At 41.7% G+C, this 27,564-nt stretch overlaps 1 protein-coding gene across 3 annotated transcripts in view; it reads right to left on the reverse strand.

The window, feature by feature from the left end:
• Positions 1-5,224: 5,224 nt before the first annotated feature.
• Positions 5,225-27,564, reverse strand: part of LOC147609798 (uncharacterized) — a 57,329-nt gene continuing 34,989 nt past the window's right edge. For 2 of the 3 annotated variants that reach the window (XM_086786919.1, XM_086786918.1), the window contains 7 exons: positions 21,443-21,508; positions 7,458-7,524; positions 7,242-7,342; positions 7,085-7,129; positions 6,480-6,974; positions 6,109-6,211; positions 5,225-5,886 (listed from right to left, as the gene is read on the reverse strand). In XM_086786919.1, the coding sequence (XP_086643045.1) occupies positions 5,804-5,886; positions 6,109-6,211; positions 6,480-6,974; positions 7,085-7,129; positions 7,242-7,342; positions 7,458-7,524; positions 21,443-21,508 (960 nt within the window). In that variant the 3' untranslated portion in view covers positions 5,225-5,803. The remainder of the gene's footprint in view (positions 5,887-6,108; positions 6,212-6,479; positions 6,975-7,084; positions 7,130-7,241; positions 7,343-7,457; positions 7,525-21,442; positions 21,509-27,564) is intronic. The other variant, XM_086786920.1, reaches the window with a different exon arrangement.

Below are 27,564 nucleotides of genomic sequence, written 5' to 3' on the forward strand. Positions count from 1 at the left end.
TCATGGCCTCTGCTTCAGCAAGGCAAGTAGTGGAGATGAAATTGAAGCCCATGGAATCTGCTGCAACACTAGAAAAAGTGAAATTATCTTCATCAAAATTGATATCATGATTATAATTATCATTAACATGATTATCTGATGATGATGAGCCTGCTCTTCTGGTTTGCATTGATGGGTCCTCAGTCCATGCATGAGGAGCTGCATGGCCCATGCCTGTCATGGATGGGGAGGGGATCTCAAAGGTGGATCCAAGCTGGTTAATCATGGTTGAAGCTCCGCTAATCAACCAAGTATCTGGTTGATGGTGGTAATGATAAACCTCTGTATTATGCAGGTTGATGGTGGTAATGATAAACCTCTGTATGATGCAGGTGGATATGCAAGCTGAGAATATTTTGGAACTCCTCCTAATGAAAGGAGTTAAAGATAAAGGGGTGGGTGTAGGTATTGCTTGAGCACTATGGCAACATAGAATCTCTCTCTCTCACACACACACACTCTCTCTGTCTCTCTCTCTCTCTTCTCTCTCTTCTCTCTCGCGCACACACACACACACTCTCTCTCTCTCTCTCTCTCACACACACACACACAGATAAAGGGGTGGGTGTAGGTATTGCTTGAGCACTATGGCAACATAGAATCTCTCTCTCTCACACACACACACTCTCTCTCTCTCTCTCTCTCTCTCTCTCTCTCTCTCTCACACACACACTCTCTCTTTGACACACACACACTCTCTCTCTTTGACACACACACACTCTCTCTCTCACTCTCTCTCTCTCTCTCTCTCTCTCTAACACACACACACACACACACCCTCTCTCTCTCTCAAAGCATGCATCTCCAAGTGCATGGAGGAGTGGTTGAGCCAGAAGCCTAGCACCTATTATAAGAAAGCATCCTTGCATTTGTGGAGACAAGCTTCAGAAAGGCCCCCACCCCTACCAAGACCAGTCGTGCGGATGCTAACATGTTTGAGAGCTAAACAAGGACTAAACAAATGGGACGTGCTTGGAGCTATTTGTCCCCCAAGATAGGATGGCTTGCCCGCCTTTGAAGTGAAGTATTTATTTAGTCTACCTTAATTATTAATTAACGTAACCATTCTCTAGTCTAATCTTTGCAACATTATCTCTATTCAAATATATTTTATAGCCTCCTTTTCTTCACTCTTTTTACTTTTTTCTAGACCCCTATACCCTAGTTTTTGCAACATTATCTCTATTCAAATATATTTTATAGCCTCCTTTTCTTCACTCTTTTTACTTTTTTCTAGACCCCTATACCCTAGTTTTTTTCAATATCCTAATCTCCGTGCCCTTTATTAACCTAACCTCCTTAGTCCTAAGTCTCACCTAAACCCTTGTTTTTCAATTTCCTAATCTCCGCACCCTTTTATTAATCTACCCTCCTTTCACACTCACCTAAACCCTTGTTTTTCAACGTCCTAATCTCCACACCCTTCTATTAATCTACCCTCCTTTCACACCCCCAAGTCTCACCTAAACTCTTGTTTTTCAATGTCCTTATCTCCACACCCTTTTATTAATCTAACCTCCTTTCACACCCCCAAGACCCTTGTTTTTCAAGGTCCTCATCTCCATGCCCTCTCGATTCAAATATTATCACCACCTCGTATATCACATCCCAAGTCCTTCAGTCTCATTCATCAATGATGCCTTATATTTTTTTTGATATACACCCAAACCTACACCGCCACCACCACGTGTCACTATTCAATGTAAACAATTTTCAACTTAAAAGCCTTCATAGCTAAACCTCAAAGCGTCAATATCCCATTTTTTAAAATCATTGCCTTGAGAGCCTTCAAAGCTATACTTTAAAGTGTCAATACCTCATTTTAAAAAACCTCACCTTGAGACCAAAGGGTAAATAGCAACCTTTAGAGATATGGAAGCTCATCTTGATTAGTCTCAAAGCTTCAATAATGGAAGCAAAGAAAAGATTCTATTTGCATCTCAAAAATAATGAGCCTATAACTTCATGGTTTCAAGGCATTATTGATAATAAAGTCCTCCTACTAGTGTAAACATCATTGAAATAAAGGATTGTTTTAAGCAAAAAGGAGACACTACAACAATAGTATGATTCTGCAAGAAGAAATATCAAGACTTAAAGTAACTTTCATAAATTTATTTTTGAAAAATATTAAAGATTCATAGAAGTTGCAAATCATATAAAATCTCATTGCTTAAAAAGGAATGATAACACCCACGCATACTACCTTACAGTAGAAAAAGTTGAGGGGGACACTCATGGTCAAGTATCAAGGAAAGGAATACAAATTGTGAGGTGGAGAACACATAGAAAGCAAATAAAAATAAAAAAATATATTCATAAATTTAACAGAAATTATGAAATAAGATAAACTTTCTTCTATTTGGGTAATTGAGCACACGTGTGTGTGTGTGTGTGTGTGTGTGAAAGGGGGAGGGGGGTGTCATCATCGTCATCTTGCATGAACAACAAGGCATAAACAATGCATCCATCAAGATACAAATGGCATTCAAGTATGTAGATGTAGTTGAGATCATAGCTTTTCATGTCTCTTTCAACTTTCCATCCTTTTGACAAAATTGCACAAGAGTGACTTATCTCCCAAGCTGCCCACAATTCCTACCATTGCTACCAAAGTCACTCAACAACCTTCTCCTCTTCTTCCTCATAATTTTTTCTAGAATAATTCCCAAATTTAGCACATGATTTTGAAAATGTCTTGATATAAATGCATCTCAAAGGCACAAGTGTGAGCGACGTAGTAAGCTCTTTTTTTTTTGTTTCACCATCAAGTCCCCTTAGTCCAAGACTATGTCTTTTATGGGCTTCATATAAGATTAATGGCATAGTGACACCTCGATACTTGCAAGCTTTCATGTTCATCCAACACACTCCTACTTATTGCAATGGAAGTGTGATTTTCATACATTCCTCTTGGCCTACCCCCCATGATAATAAAACTTCAAGGGCCTAATTGTTTTTTTGCAAGAGAAAAAATATGTGAGTAAAACCTTTGTAGTTGCAATATAATTCACTCTTACATGTCTCTTATCAAGTATATGAGATGTGTTCAAGCACCATACATTGATTTGACACTAGAATTTGTGTATGTGGAAAATACGTATTTGCATTGGAACATGTTTGTGATGAGGTGCATTTATGGTTTTAGGTAATACCTAGCAAGGGAACAAACCATGACAAACTTAGCATTTTGTTTTACCAAAAAAAAAAACAAAGAGGATATTTCCACATGGAAAATGATGACATATCTTGATTAAACTTGCTATTGTTTTTTTTTCTTTAGTAGATCAATTTCTAAATTGCATTCATTTACTTTTTCTTCAAACTAGTTGGATCTGTGAGAGCATAATATAGAGATCAATTTATCATGAGAGATGAAAAACCTTGGCATGTCAAATTCTTTGAGATGGTTTTCATTTTTTTAAAGAGGTATCCTACAGGCCCCACCCAATCCATATGCGTGTGTGCGCGCGTGTGTGCACATGTGTGTGTGTGTGTGTGTGTGTGTGTGTGTGTGTGTGTGTGAGAGAGAGAGAGAGAGAGAGAGAGAGAGAGAGAGAGTTATCACAAGAACCCCATGAAAGACTTTGGTAATCAGCATGTGTGTGTGTGTGTGTGTGTGTGAAAGAGAGAGAGAGAGAGAGAGAGAGAGAGAGTGTGTGTGTGTGTTATCACAAGGACCGCATGAAAGACTTTGGTAATCAATTCCATCAAATCATGAAAGACTTTGGCAATCAATTCCATCAAATCACGAAGTCTCCTATGTTCAAGAAAACCCATCATTCAAAATCTTAGAAAAGATGATGTTTGATCCTTTTTAAAAAAAATTCCTTATTATGATGTTTTAAAGTTTAAACGGCCTGGCTGTCGTCAGCCTGCTCTTGCACAGGCCAGGCGCCGACCCAATACGGGAGATCGTCACACGTGTACGTAGCTGCAGCACGTGACACCTGCAAAGCAGCAAGCGTACAGGTGCGGGCAAGGCACTCGTGTGTACAGACTTCACATGGCACAATCAGGGGTCTTAATTAATCACATGGCATAATCATAGGTTTAACTTAATCAAGGATCTGAAACTGTGGTCATTGTAACAAAGGCTAGAAGGTGGCTCAAAGTATGCCATGATATGATGTTCATTCACATCACCTCCACTCAAACTCACCACCAAGTCATGAGGCTGGATATATTAACTACATACATGCATGGATACATGGTCCGAAATACCGACATTCTCGCACGCGAGTAGAAGCATACTCCATCAAACGAGCGGTTGTTCTGTAGGATGAAATCATCAGGGCAGAGCCACCATATAGTTACTTTATCACCATGACCAAATCCAAAGAAAAGGCTAGCATATCTTCAATGGACTCATGGTAGCTAATTCATTGGCTGCTTGCAAGCTTCCAAGGGGCTTTGACAATATCAAACTTCTTGCAAAGTTTACAACCACGCCCATGATGATTAGACTTCTATTGAAACTAAAAGCCTAAAGTCTTAAGTGAGCAAATCTCAAGTCAATTAGTAGAAGCTATTTGCCCAATTCCATCCTTTAAAGGCACTTCATTGACATGAAATTTTGTACCACCATCCCTAGCAAGATACAATCAGGCCCACCCTTCAGCTTTTGTTATTGTAAGAACAAAATTGCCTATACAAAAGGAAATAGTTTGCAAGAAAGTAACATAGGCCTCAGAATTGTAGATACAAAGAGCTCCCAAGATAAAGCAATTTTATATTCAAAGGTCTTGAATAAATGGATCAAGGGAAATTAATCACAATCAGCCATATAGACCAATATTTAATCCCATTAACCTAAGTCAGACATGCAATTTTTCTATGAATATGGGACTTACAGATCATTTGCACACAACCCTAGTCATTGACTCCTGAGATTTCATCGTGTGTGTTCTTTTTGGATGTATTTTCAACATTCTTTGGTGAAATCAACCATACCATTACAACCCAATTGTTTATTGATAACCACAATAGTGTCCAATTGTTTATTGATGACCTTCTGTCCAATTGTTTGTTGATAACCATGTGTTTTTCACTTCAATCCAAAAGTTTCCAAGTGTGGCTTTTAAGGATGGAGTTATACTACAACATAAAGCACCCACTTCTTGTGCTAGTGGAGTATTTATTGATCCATGTACTTAAGAGATGCTTGAATCCACAAGACAAGGTAGGAATAACCATAATTATGCACTCAAAAGCTAGATCCCCTCGTTAATTGAATGTCTGTTCAAAGAGAATAATGGACGACCTTCTGATTACCCTTATTAACATAGCATAAAAAGAAAAGAGAGAAAATTATGAGCCACATGCAATCTAGAGAATCAATCCGTTGCTATGTCTCCACAATTAACCATGCCCATCCTCCTCCCATGCCAAGGCACATTCCAAACTCTCCTTGTTTCAGCTGTGCTTGCTGCAAACTACAGATGACTGAAGATGTGAATGTTACACAAATTCCCCTTCCAAAAAGAGCAATAAAAGTTTCCAGAAGCAAATAGATTTATGTACATCATGGTGTTACGTCAGAAGTGTTTGATAAAACGATGGTGCAATATCATGCCGGAGTACCCACGATTAAGGGTACCACATGAGAAACCTTCACTTCAAAAATGTTTTGCACCCAGGGTTGTTTGACCCATTGTCCATTCCCATCCATACAGAGCGTCACTTAGCAAGGTGAAATATTCCCTTTCCTTGAAGCCTTTACAAACTAAGGTGACAACTCCCATAATACAATGCTTAAGAGCCATCACCTAAAGAAAAATTTCCATATTTCTCGTACATTGGAAGATCCATCTGCAAACTCTGCAACAAGATGAGCCCCCAAAGACCCTGCAAAAAGTAAAAAGCAAATAAAAATAGAGAATAGAAAGAATCCTCAGTAAAGATAATTCTCATGACCACACTGCAACAACACTCTTGCGTATCCTCCTCTACATGGACTTGTAGTGGTGGCCTCCACCTCAAACAGCCCCAACCTCTCCCCTTGGGCACTTAAATCCTCAAATGATAGCTGTATGACCAAGCTTATGGATAAACCATGGAGTAACCCACCATCTTCTTCAACAATAGTTTTGAATGGGCGTGTCCCGCCTCCGACACCGAAGTAGTGCTTTTTGCCAGCCAGATATATCACACCATATGGTGGTCGAAGGCACTGCAAGCTTTTCATGTGTTAGAAATGCACTCCACGCTGAGAAATAAAAAGTCTCTAGACGTGGCTAACTGACAGTATAGCTAACTTTTTCTTGTAAAAAAAGCTAACTTTTTCTTGTAAAAAAGGGTCTTTAGAAACGTCTTCCCCACCCATTGCATGGGCGTCAGTCAGATAGGAGATCCCCCACCCACTCGGGATGGGCAGGTGAAATCTCCCCTCGTAAAGACCCTGGAGACATTCAACAAAACTGCTACTACCTTTAGCATACCTTCTTAATTAGAGCGTACAATTTGGGTAAAGATACAATCGAATAGACTGTTTCCGACATCAAGACAATGTCGTATCCACCCTCCAGAATACTGGCATCATCCGTGCCCTTCTCACAAGCACGACTTCCCGATAGTTTTCTTGCATGTTTCTTCATGGGCCCTCTGCCAAACTTAATACTACCCTCTTTGTCCAAAAGATCTTGAATCAAACTGTCTTGCAAGCAGTCCCCTTCATGGCCGCCACCCATATCTTCATCTGCCCACTCAAGTGGTTCTGGCACAACAGTCGACAACAAATTATCTATATTTTCCCAGTCTCCAGCATAGTAATGTACATCAGGAGAGAGCTGCTTTGCCTTTGTCGAAGTTTGACCTGACTCACTGGTGTGACTCTGACGTGTGCGAGCTATATCAAGATTTGCATTCACATTTGGGATGGTCAGACTTCTCAAAACCTCAACGTTAAAATCCTGGAAGTGAACAGTTGACGCTCCCTGTCATGGCAACCAGGAGTCACCTCAGAATGGCCCATTGACCCCTTGTGTATGAAGCCCAACAAAATACCTTAGTACTGAATTATGTTGAAAGGAATATTGAAAAAAACCTTAAGGCAAGCATATATGCCTGGTAGACCATGGCCACATCCCAGCTGTTTACAATCACATACAAAGAATATCAAGAAACAACCATAGATAATTGTACTCTAACGTAGCATTAAATGTATTCTATCAGCCTTAGCCCAGCGAGAGAAAACCACTGACTTCTAACACGCGCTTTCCTCTGAAGGACAGTCTCCCATCCTTAATTTCTCCTTGTAGAATGTTTACCAGGTCAACTGCACATTCCCACAACTTTAAACCGCCTGCCAAACAAACGGCAAAAAGAGATTTGAATTGCTTTTAAGATTGTGAAAAAACGCTTGTATTCTCAGCCATACATGTGAATAAACAAGGCAGCAATGACACTTCAAATTCTACCTTCATATTTTCCAGGAACAAGATCAGTGTTCCCCATACCAAGTATGTCTGCAGAGTTAACCCGACCCTACATCAAAACAAAAATTTTCAAGACAACTACGCACAAGTAACTAAACTACCAGATTAAAAGAAAAATGACCACGAGCCCAAGGCGTTTGTAGCCTGTTGGCCAACCATAGTTGTCAGGTACAATACTGTACGGTTCGCACGATACGATACCGTACGGAAAAATACGGTACGATATTAAAAAAAATTCTTATCGTACGGTATCATACGGTCTTTAAAAAAATACTTACTAACTTTAGTATTTTCAATTTCAAAGAGAAGACAAGTTATCACATGATGATGACTCAAACCAAAATTCCATTAAAACCGAGTTGAAAACATGCATAGATGTTAGGCTAAAGCCTAAGTCATACAATGCAGGGCGCTCTAGGCGCATGTAGCCGTAGTAGTAAGTACAAAAAGTGGTGCACAAAAAAGGAAGGCTAGAGGGTTGGGGCTAGAATCTAGATGGAGAAGTGATCACTATCAAAACCAGAGCTCTCGCTAGGATCATCTCCATCAGAAGAGTGCCTATCGGACCGCTTGCAGAAGTCACCCTCACTAAGGATGTTAACCTTGTCATCAAACTCGGGCTCTCTAAGCTCCTGTGACAAGGGAATCAGAGCGTCCTCATTTGCAAGAGTGGAGGAAGAACTACCGGAACCTCATTGTGTTTTTTAAAAAATTACTTATAAACTCAAGTATTTTCAATTTCGACATATGGAGTATTTTAAAAAGGAGGGAAGCATCATAGTATAGAGGAAAGCTCAAACAACCATAGACAAGCAAAAACAACACCATTACTCCCAAAATAAAAATAAAAAATAATAATAATAAATCAAAAAATTTTTCCCTCGAAAAAGTCTGTACGGTATCGTACCGTACGATATTCCATACGATATGTTGTCATACGTCGTACGGAGACAACTATGTGGCCAACACATGTGCACCTGCTTGTAACCAGGTGGACATTTGATAGTTGACAGGGTAGAATGTGAATCCATATGCATGTTTTCTGGCTGTAGTTATTAAAGCTTGTGGATCCAAGCTCCCATGGAGATGGTGATGACAAGAAAGACTTAATCCTATACTAATTAACATGTGGTTAGTGCTAAGCTAAGCTAGGGTGGGTGATACCTAAGAACAATCATAATGAATGAACTAAACAATTAAGCTTTAGACTCGAGCACAATTAAATTACAAGATTAAGACTTGTACTCATAAAGAGGCTTGAGAGCTTGCTTGATTCCACTAATTAAAAATAGCCTCTTTTATATGAGGGAGGTGCAACAAAGCTTTGATAGCTCATGTGGGATAACTTTGACCGGGTGACTTTGCACTCTAGCATCACTCATTTCACCACCACCCCTTGATGCTAGATTGGATACAATTTTTAGGCTCTCACTCTTTCTCTCTCTCCCCTTGTGCTAAGCTACTATGGCTCTTATGCTACTTTGACATTATAGCTACTTTGGCTATGAATTTCAACTTGAGTGCATCGTATGGCCTTAGAGGCTGATTACATCACACTTTTTGTAGAGACAAGAGGGGCGAAAAATACAATGGTTCTTTCTCTAGAAGAGTGCATCTTCAAGCTGGAGCGTCCTTGACCTCGATGTAGTTTGCCTGCATCTTTTTGTAATAGTAATCTTCTTCTAAGTGACCAATTTTTCCACAGCAGTCACAAATAAGCTTTGGTTTATCTTTATTGCGACATTCATTCTTGGTATGACCAATTTTCCACAGTGATAGCATCTTGGAAGTTGAGATGTTGATTGATTTGTCCTTTGAAATCTCCCACTCTTTGTATGAGTGCTTACTCACTTGAATATGTGATTTGAATGATTCTTTATCCTTGAATTTTGATTCATGTTCAAGCAAGGATGATTCTATATCTTGAATTTTAGTGTTCGGTACATTTTTAAGTGTAGTAACAAGTGATTCATATAGTTCTTTTCAACACTCATTAACAACACAACAATAGATTCATCTTCTTCAATAACCTTCTTTAATACACTAAGTTGTTGCTTGTTACCTTTGAATTTGCTAATGTGTTGTGCCATGGTCTCGATGACGTTCTTGTCGAGTTTGTAAAACTGCATGAAAAGGTTGATCTTTGAGCTCTTTGAGTCGGTGTCGAAAATCTTGTTAAGCTTCTACCATGCCAACTTGGCATCCTTGATGCCAGTAATGTGACTAATCATGTCATCACTAAGATTTTGAGCAATAAGGCCCAATGCTTTGTTGTTTTGAAGTGACTCAACCACCACTTGCTCATCCTCAATTAGGTGCCAAAGCTTCTTACGCATAAGCAAGTACATGGTCTTGCTTTGCCATGTGTAAAACCCATCATCATTAAATCTTGAAACGACTACTACATGCTCCATAATGAGAATGTCTTACTAACAAGCTTTTGTTCTGCTTTGTTAGCAGTGTCTAATCTCGTATAAGATTTATAATAAAAAACCTTTGATTTTCTTACAATGAATTGATGTAAACTTTTTTTGCGAGTTTGATATGCAATGAGAAAGTTGGGAAGGTCTTTCTGTGTGATAATGATTCACGGCTAGTGTCTAGTCCTGGTACAAACGAGGAGATGCGCATTATACCGTAATGCATGTGAAAGGTTTCTTATAAAGGCACATGTGTGAAGACTTTTACTCAAGGTTACAAGGATTTAAAAAATAGCAATATCTAATCTTGTAACGTGGCTTTTGCTGAAATTTGACTACTTATCCTGTACCGTGGTATTTTGCTGGCTGTGTGGAGTCTGAGGACTTCAACCGTGGCCCATGGCTTGCAAAGGAGCACGGGGCAGTTGTGTATAATTATCGACAAGCTATAGCCTAAGCACAGTAGGCAGCGCAAGCTATAGTTGAAGTGATGGTGCGCGTGGCTGTCAATCCCATGATGAAGATGCCTTAGTAGCAACGGAGGCAACGCAAGTTGCTGTGACTGGCGCAGCTATTGTAAGCACCAATAGGGCTATGTGTCGTGTAGATGGCACAGCCAGAAGCCCACGAGCAAAGACAAGAGAGAACATACTTCTGTCGGAATTGGATATCCGTCCAAGAAAAACTATGTTTTCTACTCTTCTCTTTTCTCCTTGCTGAAAATGTTCATCAACTGCTACAGTGGCCAAAGATCCCAAAGTTCTCCTCTTTCTCTAGGTTGAGAAGGTTTCCTCTCTACCGCTCTCTAATCAAATACCTAAATCTAAAAAAAGGTTTACTAACAATACTAGAAGCAAACTTTAAACAAGTCTCTAATCAGTTGCTAATGACCAATCCTAAAGCTAAACCTAAGCTAATGTAGCTATAAGAGAGGTTCAACCTGGCTCTGATACCATGTTAAAGCTTGTGGATCCAAGCTCCCATGGAGATGGTGATAACAAGAAAGACTTAATTATACTAATTACATGTGATTAGTACTCACTGCTAAGCTAAGATAGGATGGGTGGTACCAAAAAAGAATCATAATAAATGAACTAAACTGATTAAGCTTTAGACTCAAGCACAATTAGGTTACAAGATTAAGACTTGTACTCATAAAAAGTCTTGAGAGATTTCTTGATTCCATTGACTGAAAATGGCCCCTTTTAAATGAGAGGTACAATAAAGCTTTGATAGCTCATGTGGGATAACTTTGACTAGGTGACTTGGCACTCTACTATCTAGCATCACTCATCATTCGCTCCAAGTACCCACACTCCCACCAATCTTATGGAGCATAACGAGAATGCAACCAGGATGTTTCCTCGGAAGGAATGTCATGCATCTTATAATGATGGGACTGCTTACGTCATTAGTAGATCGTAAGATTTCTAGAGGGCTCGCCAATGTCTGTGCAAGTGGACAAGGTTAGGATATTAGGTCCAATCAAATGAAGAGATGCCTAGAGGCTAGGCCAAGGCAATAAATGAGGCATAAAATAAGAGGTACACCAAAGGGGTGTAAAGACTAAGGTTTAAAGAGGGGCACTTGGCACACATTGGGCTGGGGGGAGAATAGTTGTAGCATGGGCAAAGGGTTTCAGCCCAAAAAGGGAGCTGAGGAAAAATGTGAAGGCCCATGGAGACTCTTCGTGGCTAGGTGATGATGTGAAAGAAGCATTGCTGCATGAAATAGTCATTGCGGACCCTAGAAATGACAAAGCGACGGACAATTTGGGTTGAACAGCTGATCACCACCAGCAGCATTGCACAGTGGTAAGGACATGTAAAACAGCAAGGAAACACATGGCAGCAAGCTGAGAAACGGCCGTTGCATGTTACACTTCGGCTGGAAAAACCCATGGCCCATGTTGCATGCGCAATGGCTGTTTCATAATAAACTTGGGCTGGAAAAGGAATACTCCCATGAGCAGTTGTGTGAAATAAGTCACCCACCTATATCCGCCAAAATGCACACTAAAAATTAGAAACAAGAAAAATGCCCAATTTTGTATTGATTCAACCCAAACATTGTAGCCATTGCACAAAATAGATACACCTGACTGTAGAGTTCACAAAAACTGGAATGCCGAGTTCTAAGTTTCCTCTCAATTCTTGATTTTCCTCCCAATTTCTCTCACTTCTATCTCAATTTTTGTTTTTAACTGAATAAACCAATTTTTCCTCTAGATTGACCCATTATTTTCTCAATTATTCCCCTGAATTTTGCATTTCCCTTAAATTGTTTCCCTACCTTATCCTGTTTCTTTCCTATTTTCTGAGATGTCCAAATTACCTTTTGTTCCCCTTAGAATTTTATACTTCCCCAATTTGAATTTTACTTGCAGTTTCCTAGCCATTGCCATTTCCCACTTTGGAGCCATTTCTGTTTCCAAGGGGGTTAAAATTTCCCTTACATGCAACTATGGAAGGAAGAACTGTTTTGCCTTCTCTTTGTTTTTCCTTGAGTTGCTTCGTAAGTGCAGCATACTCAATCTTCCCATGACGGCTATAATGACCGACAAGGAAACGCACAAGGACACGCACGATGATTTGACATTTGATCAATGTGCCTAAAGCCTGTAAAAAGCGTGCACATCAGCCCTATATCAGCTGCGGACAGTGGTTTGCAATCGATTCCTTCAAAGTGAAGTTGATTGTAGGCTCCAGCCAACTCCCAATCACAACCCACAACCTAGAAATGATTTTGATCTAAAAATCTTAGGGATGTACTATATTTATTTTCAGCAAAACCTTTTTCGGTTATTTTTTTTATTTTATTCCTACAATTTTTTTTAAAATGGATGAAGAAAAACAACTAGACCTAGGGGAGGTGGAGAAGTGGGGAAGATAGCAGCAGACATTCAAAAGAATCTGTCCATGTCAAAGAGGAAGAGGATGATGAAGATTGTGCAGTTTCCTATCCGGAGTATCTAAAGTTAATGACTCAAATAATTGCAATTGAGCAATCATTGCAAAAGGTATACTTCTTTGGAGTCATTGACAAGGGCGGTTAATAAATAAATCAGGTCTCATGGCCTAGTTCAACCTCAACCCTCTTAACCCCCTGAGCCTTTGATGTCTATCTAGAGGCTTAACGAAGAAGCCCCATGATCGATGGTAGCACCCAACAATGTTTATATAAATCTAAAGCCTCCAAGATTTAATGGAGAGAAGAAGAACGGGAATAAAGAATTTATGATACCTTCCTACAAAAGTGGCAAGACCTCAAGTGATAGAAACTAGCCTATCACTTGTAGTCATGATTATAAATGATATATGTATTAAAGAGAGGCTAGGAAGTTGCTAGAAACGTGGGAACACTTTCAATAAGCCCAATTCTTTCCCAAGACAAGCAAGATAGAGCATAGATAGCTTGGGATAAAATGTGGAATGAGAGGAAAACCCTAAATCAATTCATTGCCATTATTAGAAAAGTCACCTTATGTCACCAGCTCGGACATTTCCCTAGGTTTCATATGTGGATGGCTTTGTATGCCCAAAAGATTAAGCCTTGTACAAGATTTGGGAATGGGGAATTATGTAGGTGCCCAAGATAGTTTCTTGGACACAAAAATGGACATTGGAGCTCAAGTGTCAAGTGGAAAGCATGTATGGCAAGTCTCGAGGATTTGGGAGAGATCTAGCATTGAAACATGCTTCTACATGTTCTCACATACATTTCTAATAAGGTGGGATACAAAGCAACAGAATCCTAAAATCTAGGAGGGTTATTATTTGTGGACAACCCCAATGGAAATTATGTTCACGTCACTACATCCGTAAGCTAAGCAAATGGGGAGACATGTCAAAGCACATTTGGCAGAAGGTCTACCAATTGGGATATTTTTAGACGTGAATTTTATGGGGAGATCCATCTCTTAGATTGGGACATTTGGCAAGAAAGTGGATCAAAGTGGACTCACACTTGTCACCTCACTTTCCATTTTTACTCCTGGGAGTCCCAAGTCTATAAATTGGAGCCCTCTTCCTTCATTTGAGCTGCAAATTAGCCTCTACCATGTTGGTTGCCTGCATTCTCATCAACTACTACTTGTGGAGAGTTCTTACACTCCTTCACTCCCCTCTATAGAAGGTTTCTCTACTACTTTAGCCTCTTGATGGTTGTACCGGGCTGTACCGTCCTTGTACCTGTTGCCCCAACTGTCTTGCTAACCCATTGGGAAGGCTGTACCTACCTACTGTACCGTCTTTACCAAGCCTTTTGTACCTACTGTACCATCTCGAAGTAAAGATGTACTGACTAATTCGGAGGTTGCTCCTATTGTTTTGTTCATGCATATGTACCGACTGGGAGTGTGCATGGATTTGCGAGTATTTTGGTATCTACTGGATTTCTCGTGGATTACTTGGGCTTCTGTATCGATGGTCCTATTGTAATTATGACATGTGTACTGTGATAATCTAGCAAGAGTCCCAATGATTGGGTGAGCCTCCAAAGCTTGTGCAGAGAAATACTCCTTGGTAATAAGATAACCCAACAGGGGGGTTGGCCCATTCTCGCCCCAATGTCGTCCCCATTGTGCAAAGTTTATATTTTTCAGCATCAACTAAATAAGAATGAATGGCTATGGTCATCTTAAGTCACTAATTAATCACTTAATTAGTGATAAGCTAAAAACTATGTTCTCTGCATTACCACACTCTTGGAAATCAGCTTCATTGAGCTCTTGTGGTTGACCAATTTCAAATCTAACACTTCGGCCTTGTTCTTAACTCATAGGCACCTCATCTCAGAACATCAATCGTCAAAAATGTGTCGCGTTTCCACTAGGAGGATGTAATGTACAGTTGCTTGTACTTTCAAAGAAAAGCAAAAATCCACTTGTTCTGAGCGAATTGAGTCATAAGAAGCTAGCCTTGGGGATTTTTCCACACGGTGAGTCAATCTGTGGTGCATCATCAGACAACCACCCAAAACACATAAATTACATGAAGAGTCTTATGGCTCAACTTGCAGCTATAGGTGCACCAGTACGCCATAGCAGTACTTCTTAAAAGTATGCCTAGTGAGGACTACTCACATCTTGTGTCCACTCTGAAGAACTTGCCCGAACCTAAGCTAGATGGTGTGGACACAAGACTACTTGAAGAGTACAAGAGATTGCAAGAGAAGAAAAGCTCAATCCATAATCATGACGAGGCATTCTACACAAAGAAAAAGTTCTTCAACAACAACAAAGGCTCCTCCAGCAAGAACTCCAAGAAGAGCTACATCGACACAAACAACAAGACACGTGCGTTTTGTGGAAAGAACAATCACATTGAAGAGAACTGCTTCTTGAAGAACAAGGTTCGAGCTCTCCTTGTAACAAGAAGCTGAAGAAGACCATGAGAAGGAGGCCAACTATGTTGCTGATGAATGGGCTTTCTAAAGAAGCCTAGGACCACGACCCTCATCTGCGACTACCCTGTAGCGTGGATTCTCACATATCCCTTTGTTTATACTAGGAGACAACAGTGGTATTTGGAATAACTGACCACTAGGTAACATGAAATTTGTTGAGGGGGGATTTGTTGGTAGACATAGTATTCACTAAATATCCCTGGTCATTTATGTATGAAGGGTCATGTGGTCTAAGGTCAAAATCAATTGTAACATTGGCATTTATCTCATTTACTGATCTAAGAATCTACCTAGGAATCCACGAGTTGTCACATGGAGCTAGGTGCATTGAATGCATAGAATATGTTTGACTTTTGGGCCTAGAATCAAGGGAGAGAATGTAGGAGTTGATTAAGGAGATGCTCGACATCATTCATCCATGATGTATTTTGATGCTTGTACTTGGTCCACTTAAGAGGCACACATCTCATTAAGAAATACACTTGATCTCTCCTCCATTATGTTGTCATTATGCTAATCTCCTGTACTTAACCTATTCATTTTTGCTTAAGCCCTAGTCTCTCCTAATCATGGCATTCCTTGATGCAAATGGGCCTCCATGATGCCAACATGGACATGGCATGATCCCTATGACAATGAGAAGGCTCCTGGCACCCCTTTCTTTGCTTACACCGCATGGCTGGGCCGCAGGATTCAGATGCCTAAGATCAAGGGCACACTAGTAGTAGTACGACACTGGCAGTCTCAAGGCCTCCCTCCTCAGCAGTGGGGTACTCTAACAGTTGTAGGGCATTGGCAGCCTCACAGTTTCAGCCGCAAAAGATCACTCTCTTCCTGTGGCAGCTCGCACATCGGAGCCTGGCGGTTGGCACTTGGCTAGCCATCGGAGGTCGGCCAGCAGTTTGTTTGAGGTGTGACCATCTCCAGGAGTCCGAGCGTCATTGCCTTTGGAATTGCCTTAAGGCTCAACAGATTAGGTGGAGGATTCTCCACATTTTGACTATGAACCAGGCCCCCTTCTGGTCCACTGAGGTTAAGGCCACCATGGCATATGAGGAGGATGGAGGGGGACTTGTCCTGCAAGTATCTCATCTCCGTTTTTTTGCAATGGCGGTTCCAACTCTCTCCAGTTATCATTGGACTCTTGGTTCAAGCTGAAGTATTGCTACATGGCACGTTTGGAGAGCTCGTTGTAGCGAGACCATTGAGGGAACCCTCACCCCACCAGCAAAGTCCATCCGGAGCATCTAGCTTGATATCATTCATACCCTCTGTGGACAATGGGAGAAGCTTCAGGGTGGCTCTAACCGCATGCAGAAGCGTCACAAGGCCTTCCTTAGGATTTGGCATCACGGCCCTTTTCTCATTGATAGTGGTGGTCAAAGCACCCCCCCCCCCCCCCAACATTGTATGAGATAGCCTTCTCCTTTCAGAGCAGCCAGTTGGGAAAGAAGAGCATCCCTTGCTTTTTTTTAAGTTTTCTTGATTCTCACTCCTCTCTATGGAGCTGAGTTTGTACTTAGCCATTATGGCTATTTTGTTCCGTAACTAATAGAAGGATCTCTTTCCCGGAAAAAAAAACCACAATGAGAAGGATAGCTTTCACAAGGCCAATGTCACACAGGAAGAAGAAACCTGCAAAGAAGATGCAAACTTTGCAGAGCATGAAGACTCATGGGCCTTTTAAAGGTCTACTTCAAAGAAGATGGCTTGACTACCATCAACTCTACTCCAAGGACAGAACCAGACGACTTTTAGTGAAACTATGTCATAGGCATAGATTAATCCAAATGAAGTGTGTAATAAGATAAGGCCTTAAGGGGGAGAAGGGGGGTTTGTGCACGTAGACTCCAAAGGGGGGGCGACGCTCTTAGCTCAATAGTGCTCACCTACACCAAGACTTTGGAAATTGCTAAGAGAAGAGGGTGTTAAGGATTCCCCATTTACACCTTGGTGGACCTCTTCGATGCAAAGTTTGTGGATGGCACAACTTCTTACCTATCCGGCTTGGATGGGAATCTCCACTGCTTTGCACAGGATATTGAGCTGTTCTGCGTCGCTTTTCATGCACCTTTTAACCGGCACAAGTCGCCCCCAATGACTCGGCGCCCAACTGATGCTTTCCTGGATACCGAAAGGCACATCGGCATGCTACCCTGGATAAAAAGGTGGGCATCGACATCGCACTTCAACAGCAGATAGCTCTCCTCCTCCCGAGCATGCGAGGAAGCTAGTATATTGGAGCTCAGCTTGCCTTACTCTTGCCGACCGGGTTGTTGAGGCCAACCAGTTTTTGTTGCCTACAATGTGGTACATTGCTTCGTGCTAGGCTTTCTCCCACTAATGCATCAGCCAGGTTCAAAGGCTTATCTGCACCTTTTTGTGGTCAGACACTGATGGGCGTGCTGCTAGGGCCAAGGCGGCTTGGTGTGTGATTGTGGATCGAGTTTGTTGCAAAGCTACAAGGATAGTTTTTCTCTAGTGAAGGACTGATGCTTTACAGGTGGGGGATGCCAAGTGGGAATGTCCTACTTCACCTGGATGCAGATGTAGTCAGCAGCAGACACGCCCCAAGGGTTTATCTAGGCACCCTGATGGTTTCTCTTTAATGTGGAATAGCCCTACTGCACAAGAAATCGTTTGTGAATGTTATCAAAGAGACCATAAATCCATATATTTTCAAAGCATTTGACATATGTGGTTGTCTTAAGCTTTGTCTACTTTCCGGTTGGTTTTATGGACAAGTGTAACAGGGAGGTGCATTCCTCGGAATGACTTAACCAAAAACATGACCAAAAAGCCACAAAACATGACATAATCAACAACCACAAAATAAACTCCATAGTACACCACACTAGCCGAGGATGTGCCGACACACACACCTCCCACCCCCCCCCCCTCCCCACCCCCCAATCGGTCACAAGGTGAGCATACTCACATGGCCATGATAGCCAGTCATGACTCTGCAACGCTTCCAAGAATTTTTTTACAAGCTTTCCTTCGTTGCTTCATGCCTGTAGACACACCCACTAGGTGTACTCTCTCCAACCTGGCTTTTCCCCGGACATAGTTGCAATGAAATGTGTTTCTTACATGTAAGAAACGTGAATGAAACGTCTACCCGTTTCAAATGTAAGAAACGGGGTTTCAAACGAAACTTTTTTAAACCCTAAAAACATCAAAAGTAGAGTACGGGCTGCCTCATTTTTAGAGCCGATTCTGAAAGTACAGCCGCGCTGAGTAGCCGCCTTGACTCCTGAGAACGTTGACTTCACTCTGCACTCCTGGGACCAAGCGAAGGTGACCCTTGGGCCTTCACCCACTCTCTTCTTGTTCTTGCCTGCAGCCTATTCTATCTCTCGAGTCTCATCATGCCAAGGAAGAGCTCTCCTCTGTGGGACAAGTTACAACGTGGCCTTCGATGCTGTGAATGCAAGATATGGTGGGAGTGGCACAATGAAATGGACCTGCAAGTTTTGTTCTGAGCAGCACCGTGGAGTTGCTCAGAGATTGAAGGCTCATTTTTCCCGAACAAAGGGCTTTGGTATTGGCCCTTGTACTAAAGTGCCGAAGAATGTTTATGACACCCTCAAGGCCTAGAAAGCTGAAATGTTGGGCATTTCTATTGACAGAGTGCCTACATAGGATCAACCAAAGATATCTCTCGCAACTATTCCAACATCTCAAAGGCCAGTGATCGATGTGGACGATGACGTTGAGAGCACGCACGTGTCACAAGCTGCAAGCTGAAGGTCCTTGCCAACAACTAAGAGAAGTGCTCTTCCTCTATTCAAGTGAGGAGATATGAGAGCATCCATGCAAAAGGTAGCAACTAGGGAGGTCACGAAGTTGTTTGTGCAATGTGCATTATCTTTTCACATCACTCAGACTCCTCGATGGAAGTTAGGTATGCGTGCCAGGGTCCGAACTATAAGACATTGCGCACCAAGGAGCTTCACTATGAGAAGGAAGTTTTGACAAGAGAGCTGGAGCCTTTGAAGGCAACATGGGAGAAGTATGGATATACCTTGCTTTGCGATGGATGGTTAGATATGAGAAAGAGGAATGTATACAATATTTTGGTTTCTTCTTGCAAAGGAACCATGTTTCTTTGTGCCATAGATGCATCAGCTACAGGGACTGTGGTTACATGTGCATTTATATGGTCTCACTTACGCTAGGCAATCAATGAAATAGGTGCAACCAGCATCGTGTAGGTCATTACATGGGCCTTACTCCATACCAAGACGAGAAACAGACCGTCCACAACACAGTTGGAGAGGTTAGTCTTTTGCCGCTACAATCTATGATTGCTTGAGCAAAAGGACTACCCCATAGAGCCCCGCTAAGTCAACCCAAACAAGATAGCAGTCACAAACTGCAAGGAGATACCTAATATTCCACAGGAGGAGAGGGATATATAAACCATGCTCTACGAGGAAATCACTGCTCCATCTCGTGGCACATGATCTTAGGCAGGAGCTTCAGCTGGTGCCAGTACTTCGCATGCACCTCCACCTGATGAGGATGCATTTCAGAAGCGTCTTCCAAAGGCCAAAAAACGGCCTATGAGACAAAACCTGTGTACATCATCATCATATCTCAATGGACATCATCATCATGTCTCAAGGGGGGCGAAGAGAGAGAAGAAGAAAGAGGGGCGAAGAGAGAGAGAGGGGCAACGAAGAGAGAGAACAACTGTAGGAAGGGAGGCGAAGAGAGAGAGAGAGAGAAAGAAAGATTTTATTAACGTCTTCTAAAGGCCAAAAAACGGCCTATGAGACAAAACCTGTGTACATCATCATCATGTCTCAAGGGGGGCGAAGAGAGAGAAAGGGGCAACGAAGTGAGAGAATGATTGCAAGAAGGGGGGCGAAGAGAGAGAGAGAGAGAGAGAGAGAGAGAGAGAGAGAGAGAGAGAAAGCTTTATTAACGTCTACTAGAGGCCGAAGTCGGCCTATGAGACAAAACAATGTACAAATGCCAATGTCCTTTGGGTATCCAGATAATAGAAAAAGGTACAAGGTACAAAGCTGAAAAGCTGAGGATCGATGGGAGAGTGGACCATCAAAACTGACAAGGGATGGATGGAGAGCTATCACTAGGGGCTCAATGTGCAGTACTGTATGCATCGGGTATACAATCATGCTATGCAAATCTAGCTAGCTCCATCCAGTACCATACTGGGGATGTAGGATGGTGTACATCACTAGGGGGAGGGGCAAAGACCTCTTGTAGGATCCTCCCTAGATCTGATCGAAAATGTGTGAGCCTCTCCTGGACATAAAGCTGGTGGCAAGACCGGATCTGAGTGATCTCTCTCTCATGAAGTCTGGGGTCTGGTGGTAGCCTGGTGCTCTCTGTCTCCGTCAAGCTCGAAGATCCTCTGTGCGCTGAAGTGTGACCCCCTGTTGTGGTGGTGGTGGGGGTGGTGGCGTAGCTCTCTGAAAGAAATCTGTAATCTGGGACTGCTGCCTACCTCCCTGTGTCGTCTGTGTCTGTAGTAGTGTCTCTCTGTGTTGTTGTATCTCTATCAGGAACTGCCTGAATCGGCGTTGGAGAAACGTTGCTCGTATATCTTGCTAAAGAGCTAGAGTCTCATGACTCCATCTCATTGAGCCGAATCTTCATCTCACATAGTCCATTCCTTAACTAGAAGTAATTTTCTCTCGTTTTTCTTACCACATAGTTAGAAAGCTCAATCAAATCTCTAACTCTCTGAAAAAGCTAGCAGTATCTATCAGGTAAGAAACATCACTAGCTGTATCGTCCACTTTTTGACTTCCCATAAATAAGATTCATGCTAAAACACAAATCCACTTGGTGTTTGCTCCTTATATATAAACAAGGGGTTATCCAAAACCCCATATTCTTCTATCCTCAGAAGGATAGAAGAATACACCAAGCTTACAGGGCTAAAAGGCTATCACCAGGCTACCCAGAAGGGGGTGCGAGATCAAACCTTGACACCAATAATACAATGAAAGGTTTGCCTGACGGAAACGAAAGCTCCCATTCTAGAATTGATGCAGTCACAAGCTCTTGTGGACATGGATAAAACAATAAGCATTGTGTATGTCAAATCTCGAGTGTTTGTAAGTCCTAAAATGAGCATGCAACATCTCCACCAAGAAAACATACCTTTAGCAAAACAAGTCCACCCTGTAAATTGACAGGTTCAGTTGCAAAAGGCTTGGATTTCACAACCTGCCAAAGTCAAAAAGTCTACTTAAGACATCTGAAACACTCTACAACAAACAAAAGATGCTGTTTACCAATGACTTAGAACTTTCAATTGCTTCGTTTTACTCCAATAATCGCTCTCTTCTACACTATCTTTTGGAGAAATACTTTTCTTCAACTTTATGATGTTGTATCCTCAACTAAGTCTCTTTCAATTTAAAAATCTGCTAATAACCTCTAGCCCAAGTGGTTGCACCTTGGCCTGCTCAAAAACAGGTCCCAGGTTCAAACCTTGTCCCCTAGATTAATTAAAGAAAACCGCAACAAAATGAGCATACGTAGGTACGTCATGTGTGTGTGTGTGTGTGTGTGTGTGTGTGTGTGTGTGTGTGTAAACACACTCTTTTTTTTTGTAAAAACTATGTTCTATTACTTCTTGTACAAAGAAAGAAGCCCTCAAAAGCGAGGCAAACTTCTTAAAGATCAGAAACATTGAGTAAACAAGTCTACTTGCACCTAGTCCAACTCTTGTAGTCTGCCAATCATATAAAGATTGGCACAAAGACTGGCGGAAGTATGAGTACTTGTCAATTTGTAATGAGTGAAAATTAGATGATTGCGGCTAATCCAAACTGTCCAAAGTGCCCAAAAGCGTGTCCAAGCAAGAAAACTTGCATAATCAGTCAATTTTTGGTGATATCTTTCAAATATCCGGAAATGCTTAGAAAAACAACATCCTGAAAATCTAGCAGCCAAAGAAACAAATAATTTGAGCAAGAAATCTTTGGTAGTATCCAAACAAGCCCATAGGTAAATGTGATACAGTCTCATTGGCGATTTGAGCATCTAACACAAGAAGCAAAAGCTATCCTTATTTTGGCTAGAGTTTCACCAACAGGTAGCACTCCAACCAAGCATCGCCAAAGAAGAACTCTTTGCTTTAATGGAAATTTATTAGTCCACATCTTTTGGAGATTTTGTTTCCACCATTTGGCTGTCTTATCCATATTCCAAAGAATAAGAAGTAATTCGCGCCTCAAGAATTATCAATCTGTATATGTGAGCAACAGTGAGATGTAACATGGGTATTTTGGAAAAACCAGGCGCTTCTTTCTACAACATCCAATCTATCAATCTGTTCTCTTGAGAGACGGGTGGAATCACTTGAAATTGCTGCAATAAAGCTCTAATTTTCTGCCAGACAGGCCTGTAATGCATGCCCAAGTTCCATTTCCTTTGTGCCTGCAGGAATGTAAGAATTATGCCATCTAGAGAGACAACATCTTGGATTAGTCGTATATTTTTAGTGGAAAGAAAATAGGCTTTCCTTGGCTCTTGAACTACCAAAGGTTCCATAAAAAGCAAGAAATCAAAATGACTATTAAGTTTGGAGGAAGGCTACATCCAAGAAAAAGCGCGAAATCAAAATGACTATGACTTTGCGAGAAGGCTACATCCAAGAAAAATAGTTAGAAAATTTGTAGTAGTTAGAAAATGCAAGAAATCAAAATGACTGACTTTGGAGGAAGGCTACATCCAAGCTAAATATCATTCCATATTAGCTACCAGAAATAATCCTTCCAGGCATCATATGTAAAAGGTCCTCCTGAGGCAAATATCATTTATCAGCTTCTCTCAAACCCCCTGATCTCCTCCTAGCCTCTTAAGGATGTAGCTAGGGTGTCCCTCCATATCTAAAGACTATGTTGCCAGAGTGCAAAAACCCTTATAGCCTATTCTTTGTATTGTGTGGGAATACCACTCCATTCAGAGATACTGATGCTTGGCAGCCACTATATCTCTAATGGTACCTGCTGTGTCCTTATGATGTGAATCTAAGGATGCTGGACTTGTTACATGCATCCATCCTCAAATGCATGTGCCATGACAGTTGAGGACACTTGTAGAGGGTAGTCTATGTGAGGTGGGAGTGTAGAAGACCATGTTGTGAGCCCTCGTGAGTCAAGAAGGGACCAGGTCATTGAGCGTCATTGAGAGTACGACTCAGATTTCTGCATTCTGTCCAGCAACAATTACCCTCTTTCATTAAGCTATCTTATGAACTGCTCTCGTAAAAATTACAGAGCTCATTTTTCAATTTTAAGCAAAGTTGATTGAAATTTGAAGGCAATCTAATTTACAGCATTTCAGAGATCTATGGCTACTGCAAATTGACTGAGAACGAGCTGTACCTGCTCCTATTTCATGTCTCCATTTTCCTAAACATTGGTGGGATATTTGCAGATCTCTCAGGAGCATTATTAGCATAGCAATCAAGCTACTTTCTGGCCCAATTTCAAAAGCCTGAGCTCTTAACACAATCAGGGAACTCTGGCTGCAACTGAAGAAGCTCATAAATGATACCCAATCTCAGCTAAGAGAGCTGAATAATTCAGCTCAATTGGAGGCACTTACAGGTGGTGCAGCAAGCAGCTTCTCCCAAGTTGCAGTAGCAGAAAGTCTCTTAGAGAAGGCAGTGATTCCAACCCTGAATTCCAGAAGAAGAGGAAACAAAGAAGGAAATTCCCCCAATTCTCTCCTTGAGTAGTGGAGGGAAATTCCAAATTCAAAAGAGTAAGGGATTAAAGTTTGAACAGAAAAAAGCTTAACCTTAAGGTTCCTCTGGGCATTTCTTTAATGGCATTTTCTAATTTGTTAGCCAAATGAAGTTGGTGATTGATCACTAAAAAATCATATAAATCTCATTATTTTCACTATGCAAAAGCACTTGGGTTCTCAGATACTGTTTTGGTGAGCAGTAGGCAGTGTTTTTCACTGTAAGTGAGAGAAGTTCAAGCTTTTCCCTTTGTGTGTGTGAGAACTCCATATCTCTTTTGTAGTCCTGCTGTTATAAAGGACATAACAATGTGTGTGTAGCGAACTGGTTTGTGTGTGTGTGTGTGTGGCTCCCACTCTCGAGCCCTCCTGGACAGATTGTCAAGGGGCCTACGGGCATGATTTCCAAGCAAACTTTTTGGGAGGCAGTTTTGGTTTTTTGGTGGATTCTCTCCTCCATTGCCAGCTTATGCAGTCTTCTTGGATTAGACGAGATTCTAACTATCTACCATGTCCCAAATCAGCTGCTCTTTTCTATTATTCATGTTGACCCTTTTTCCTTCTTCCGTAGATCACTTTACTGGGACGGCTATGAATGTACATTATTTTTATTAATGAAGCATTGGTTCCACTTTTAAAAAAAGTGTGTATGTGTGTGTGTGTGTGTGTGAGAGAGAGAGAGAGAGAAATGAAATGAAATGAAATGATATATTAACGTCTTCAAAAGGCCAAAATGACCTATGAGACCAAAAAGGTTACAACAATTGGTGGATCTGATACAATGTCTGTGTAAGGAAAGCTAAAAACAACTAAACAACTAACTAAAACTGAAACAACTATGAGGAAAAGTACGGTACCAGGAGCTCCTAATGGATAACATGTGGGAGGAAAACTCCAGCAACAAAGGTAAGCATCATACACATCACTACCCAAAGATGTCTCTCATCGGTCGATGGCGGATATCCTCAATGTCCTCCATGGTGAGTACTCTGACTGGACGTCTCCCATGCCGTGCTAGTATGGTCCTGATCCTCTGTGGTGTGTGTGTGTACAAGTGAGAGTAGTGTGTGTGTGTACAAGTGAGAGTTCCTGCGGTCGCCTATTTCAGTCGTGGCCTGTTTCTTCCATCGCATGTACCTTCAGTCGTCAGAGAGCTGTCTGCCGTCGCCTGTACCTACTGGACAGAAAGCTGTCTTCTATTGCATGTTCCTACTGGACAGAGAGCTGTCTGCCATTGCCTGTACCTGTTGGACAGAGAGTTGTCTTCAATCGCCTGTTCTGCTAGACAGAGAGCTGTCTGCTGTCGACTGTCCCTACTGGCCATTGCCTTCCAAAGGCTTTCACCTGTACCTGCTAGCTGTCATTTCCTCTACCTGTTAGCCATCAACTTGTTCTTAGACAAGCTTGCTCCTTCTCAGCCTCCTATTCAGTTTTTCTTCTCTCCTGTACTCACCATGGACAACCAGGAACAAGTCTTTCATGAGAAAGTTTAAACCCACGGTGCATCACTTTGACTCCTAAAGATCCAAAAAGGCTAAAGGAATCAGCTCCTGCTTTGTCTCACCATGATAATCCGGATGCACAATACTTATGTGATGTTTTGCACAAGGACTTTCAAGAAAATCAGGCTGTGTGGGACAAGCCTAAAACTACAATTAAATACAAAATCTCGTTGCAAACAATTCTGCCAAAAGTAAAGAAGTTTTCGGAGAGTACTGTCATCTTATTTTTCCTTGGGAAAATGCCATCAGCAAATAATGTTGCACAATGGTTAAAAAATATATTGGGTGGATGCTTTGTTGATGGAGTGTATTATGCAGCACGTGGCTTTTTTGAAGTGGTCCTTTTGGAAGCAACATGCAAACAACTGCCGGAAAAATCGCCATTGTATTATGGCAGCCAAATGGTCCATGTGCTTCTGTGGAATCCTACTATGGATTATCAGGCACTAATCAAACATCAATGCCCGGTATCGGTTGAGGTGGTTAACTTTCCTGTGAATTTCAAAACGAAGCGCTGCCGGCTTGGCTCAACAGTTGGGACCTGTAATTTGTGCCCAACGTGTGATGGGCAATTGTAATCATTTCTACATTTTGTGGGACCCTGATAAACCCATCCCTCCGTCTATTGTTGTGGAGATGGAGGGGAAAATGTTTTGACTTGAAATGGGATGTGTTTTCATGTGCATGCTTCTGCACCTACATGCTTCACATGCCATAAGTTTGGGCATCTTGCTTCGGAATGTCCCACTCTCACATTGCGACCTCCAGTTGATTCTATTCCTCCTGCTCCGATGGTGAATGAACCAATAGTTCAAGCAAATCCCCCTTCAGTCAAGACACCAAATTCAGCCCCTGTTGCCAACATGGGTGTGCAGACAAGAAGCAAAACTATGCAACAGCCCCAACAGCAAATATGCTCTGCGACACCTCAGCAAAACATTGCTACAAGAGACAAAAATGTGTTGGATGTGGAGGGCTGGCACGTTTCAAAAAAACGCGTTTCAAAAACAAAAATGAGGTTTGAAACGTTTCCAAAACGTTTCAACGCGTTTTTTGAAACAAGCCTCTTGGTAACAAACCTCACCATGCTCCGAGCTATAGCAAAGATCTCAGAAATCCAAGGGATTTTAGCAACATCCTCTATCATGAGGTCAAGACTATGTGCTGCACAAGGAGTCCACACTATCTCTGGGAACTCATCCTCGACATTCTGCCCATGGACACACAATTAGAGCCATTGTCAATAATCACCTGCACCACATGCTGAGCACCAATCTCTAACATTGTCTGGAGTATGTGTTGCCATATAAAGACTCCTGTCACCACCGTCCCTGGAACTGAAGCATCAATGGCACGCATAAACATTACGCCCTTGCAGGAGGACACCAAAATGTTATAAACATTCCCTTTCCGCATATCTGTCCAACCATCACATAATATGGTGCATCCATATTTATGCCATGTTGCCTTCAAAGGCTCCATCTCAAGCTGTACAAGATCTTTCTCATCTCTCAAGTGCTTCTTGCGTAAGGAGTCATATTTCGGACCCTCCCACTCATACCCAATGCGGCTAATGGCTCTCATGGTCTTCTTCCATCTTGGAGTGCGCACAATGTGAAATGACAAAGCACACTGAATAAACAACCTTGTCAATTCACGGGTGGCCTCAGCAACTGCTGCTTTCTGAAAACGAGCTTTAATGCTTGCACTCTTCAAAGAAGGCCTAATGGGCAAGGAAGACCTGTGGGCACAAGGAGCAGAGGTAGAACCTACAGCCGTTTGACTCTGCATCTCTTGTTCATCACCCACTCTAGCTCTTTTGGTGACATCCTCCTCCTCTTCCTGCATGTCATCATGGCTGCTTCCAAATCCTTTCATGGCTGCTTCTTGCTCCCTCCTCCATTGTAGAAGAGAGGCTTTGATATCCTGGGGCACTTTATCACAAGCACCAATGCCTTTGCCTTTTAGACCTGGAAAATGAGCCTTTATCCTGTTTGCAGATCCACCTGAGACCTTATCACA

The sequence above is a fragment of the Cibotium barometz genome, chromosome 50 (genome assembly GCF_041138505.1).
Source record: "Cibotium barometz isolate CiBa-2024 chromosome 50, ASM4113850v1, whole genome shotgun sequence".
Taxonomy (NCBI): Eukaryota; Viridiplantae; Streptophyta; class Polypodiopsida; order Cyatheales; family Cibotiaceae; genus Cibotium; species Cibotium barometz.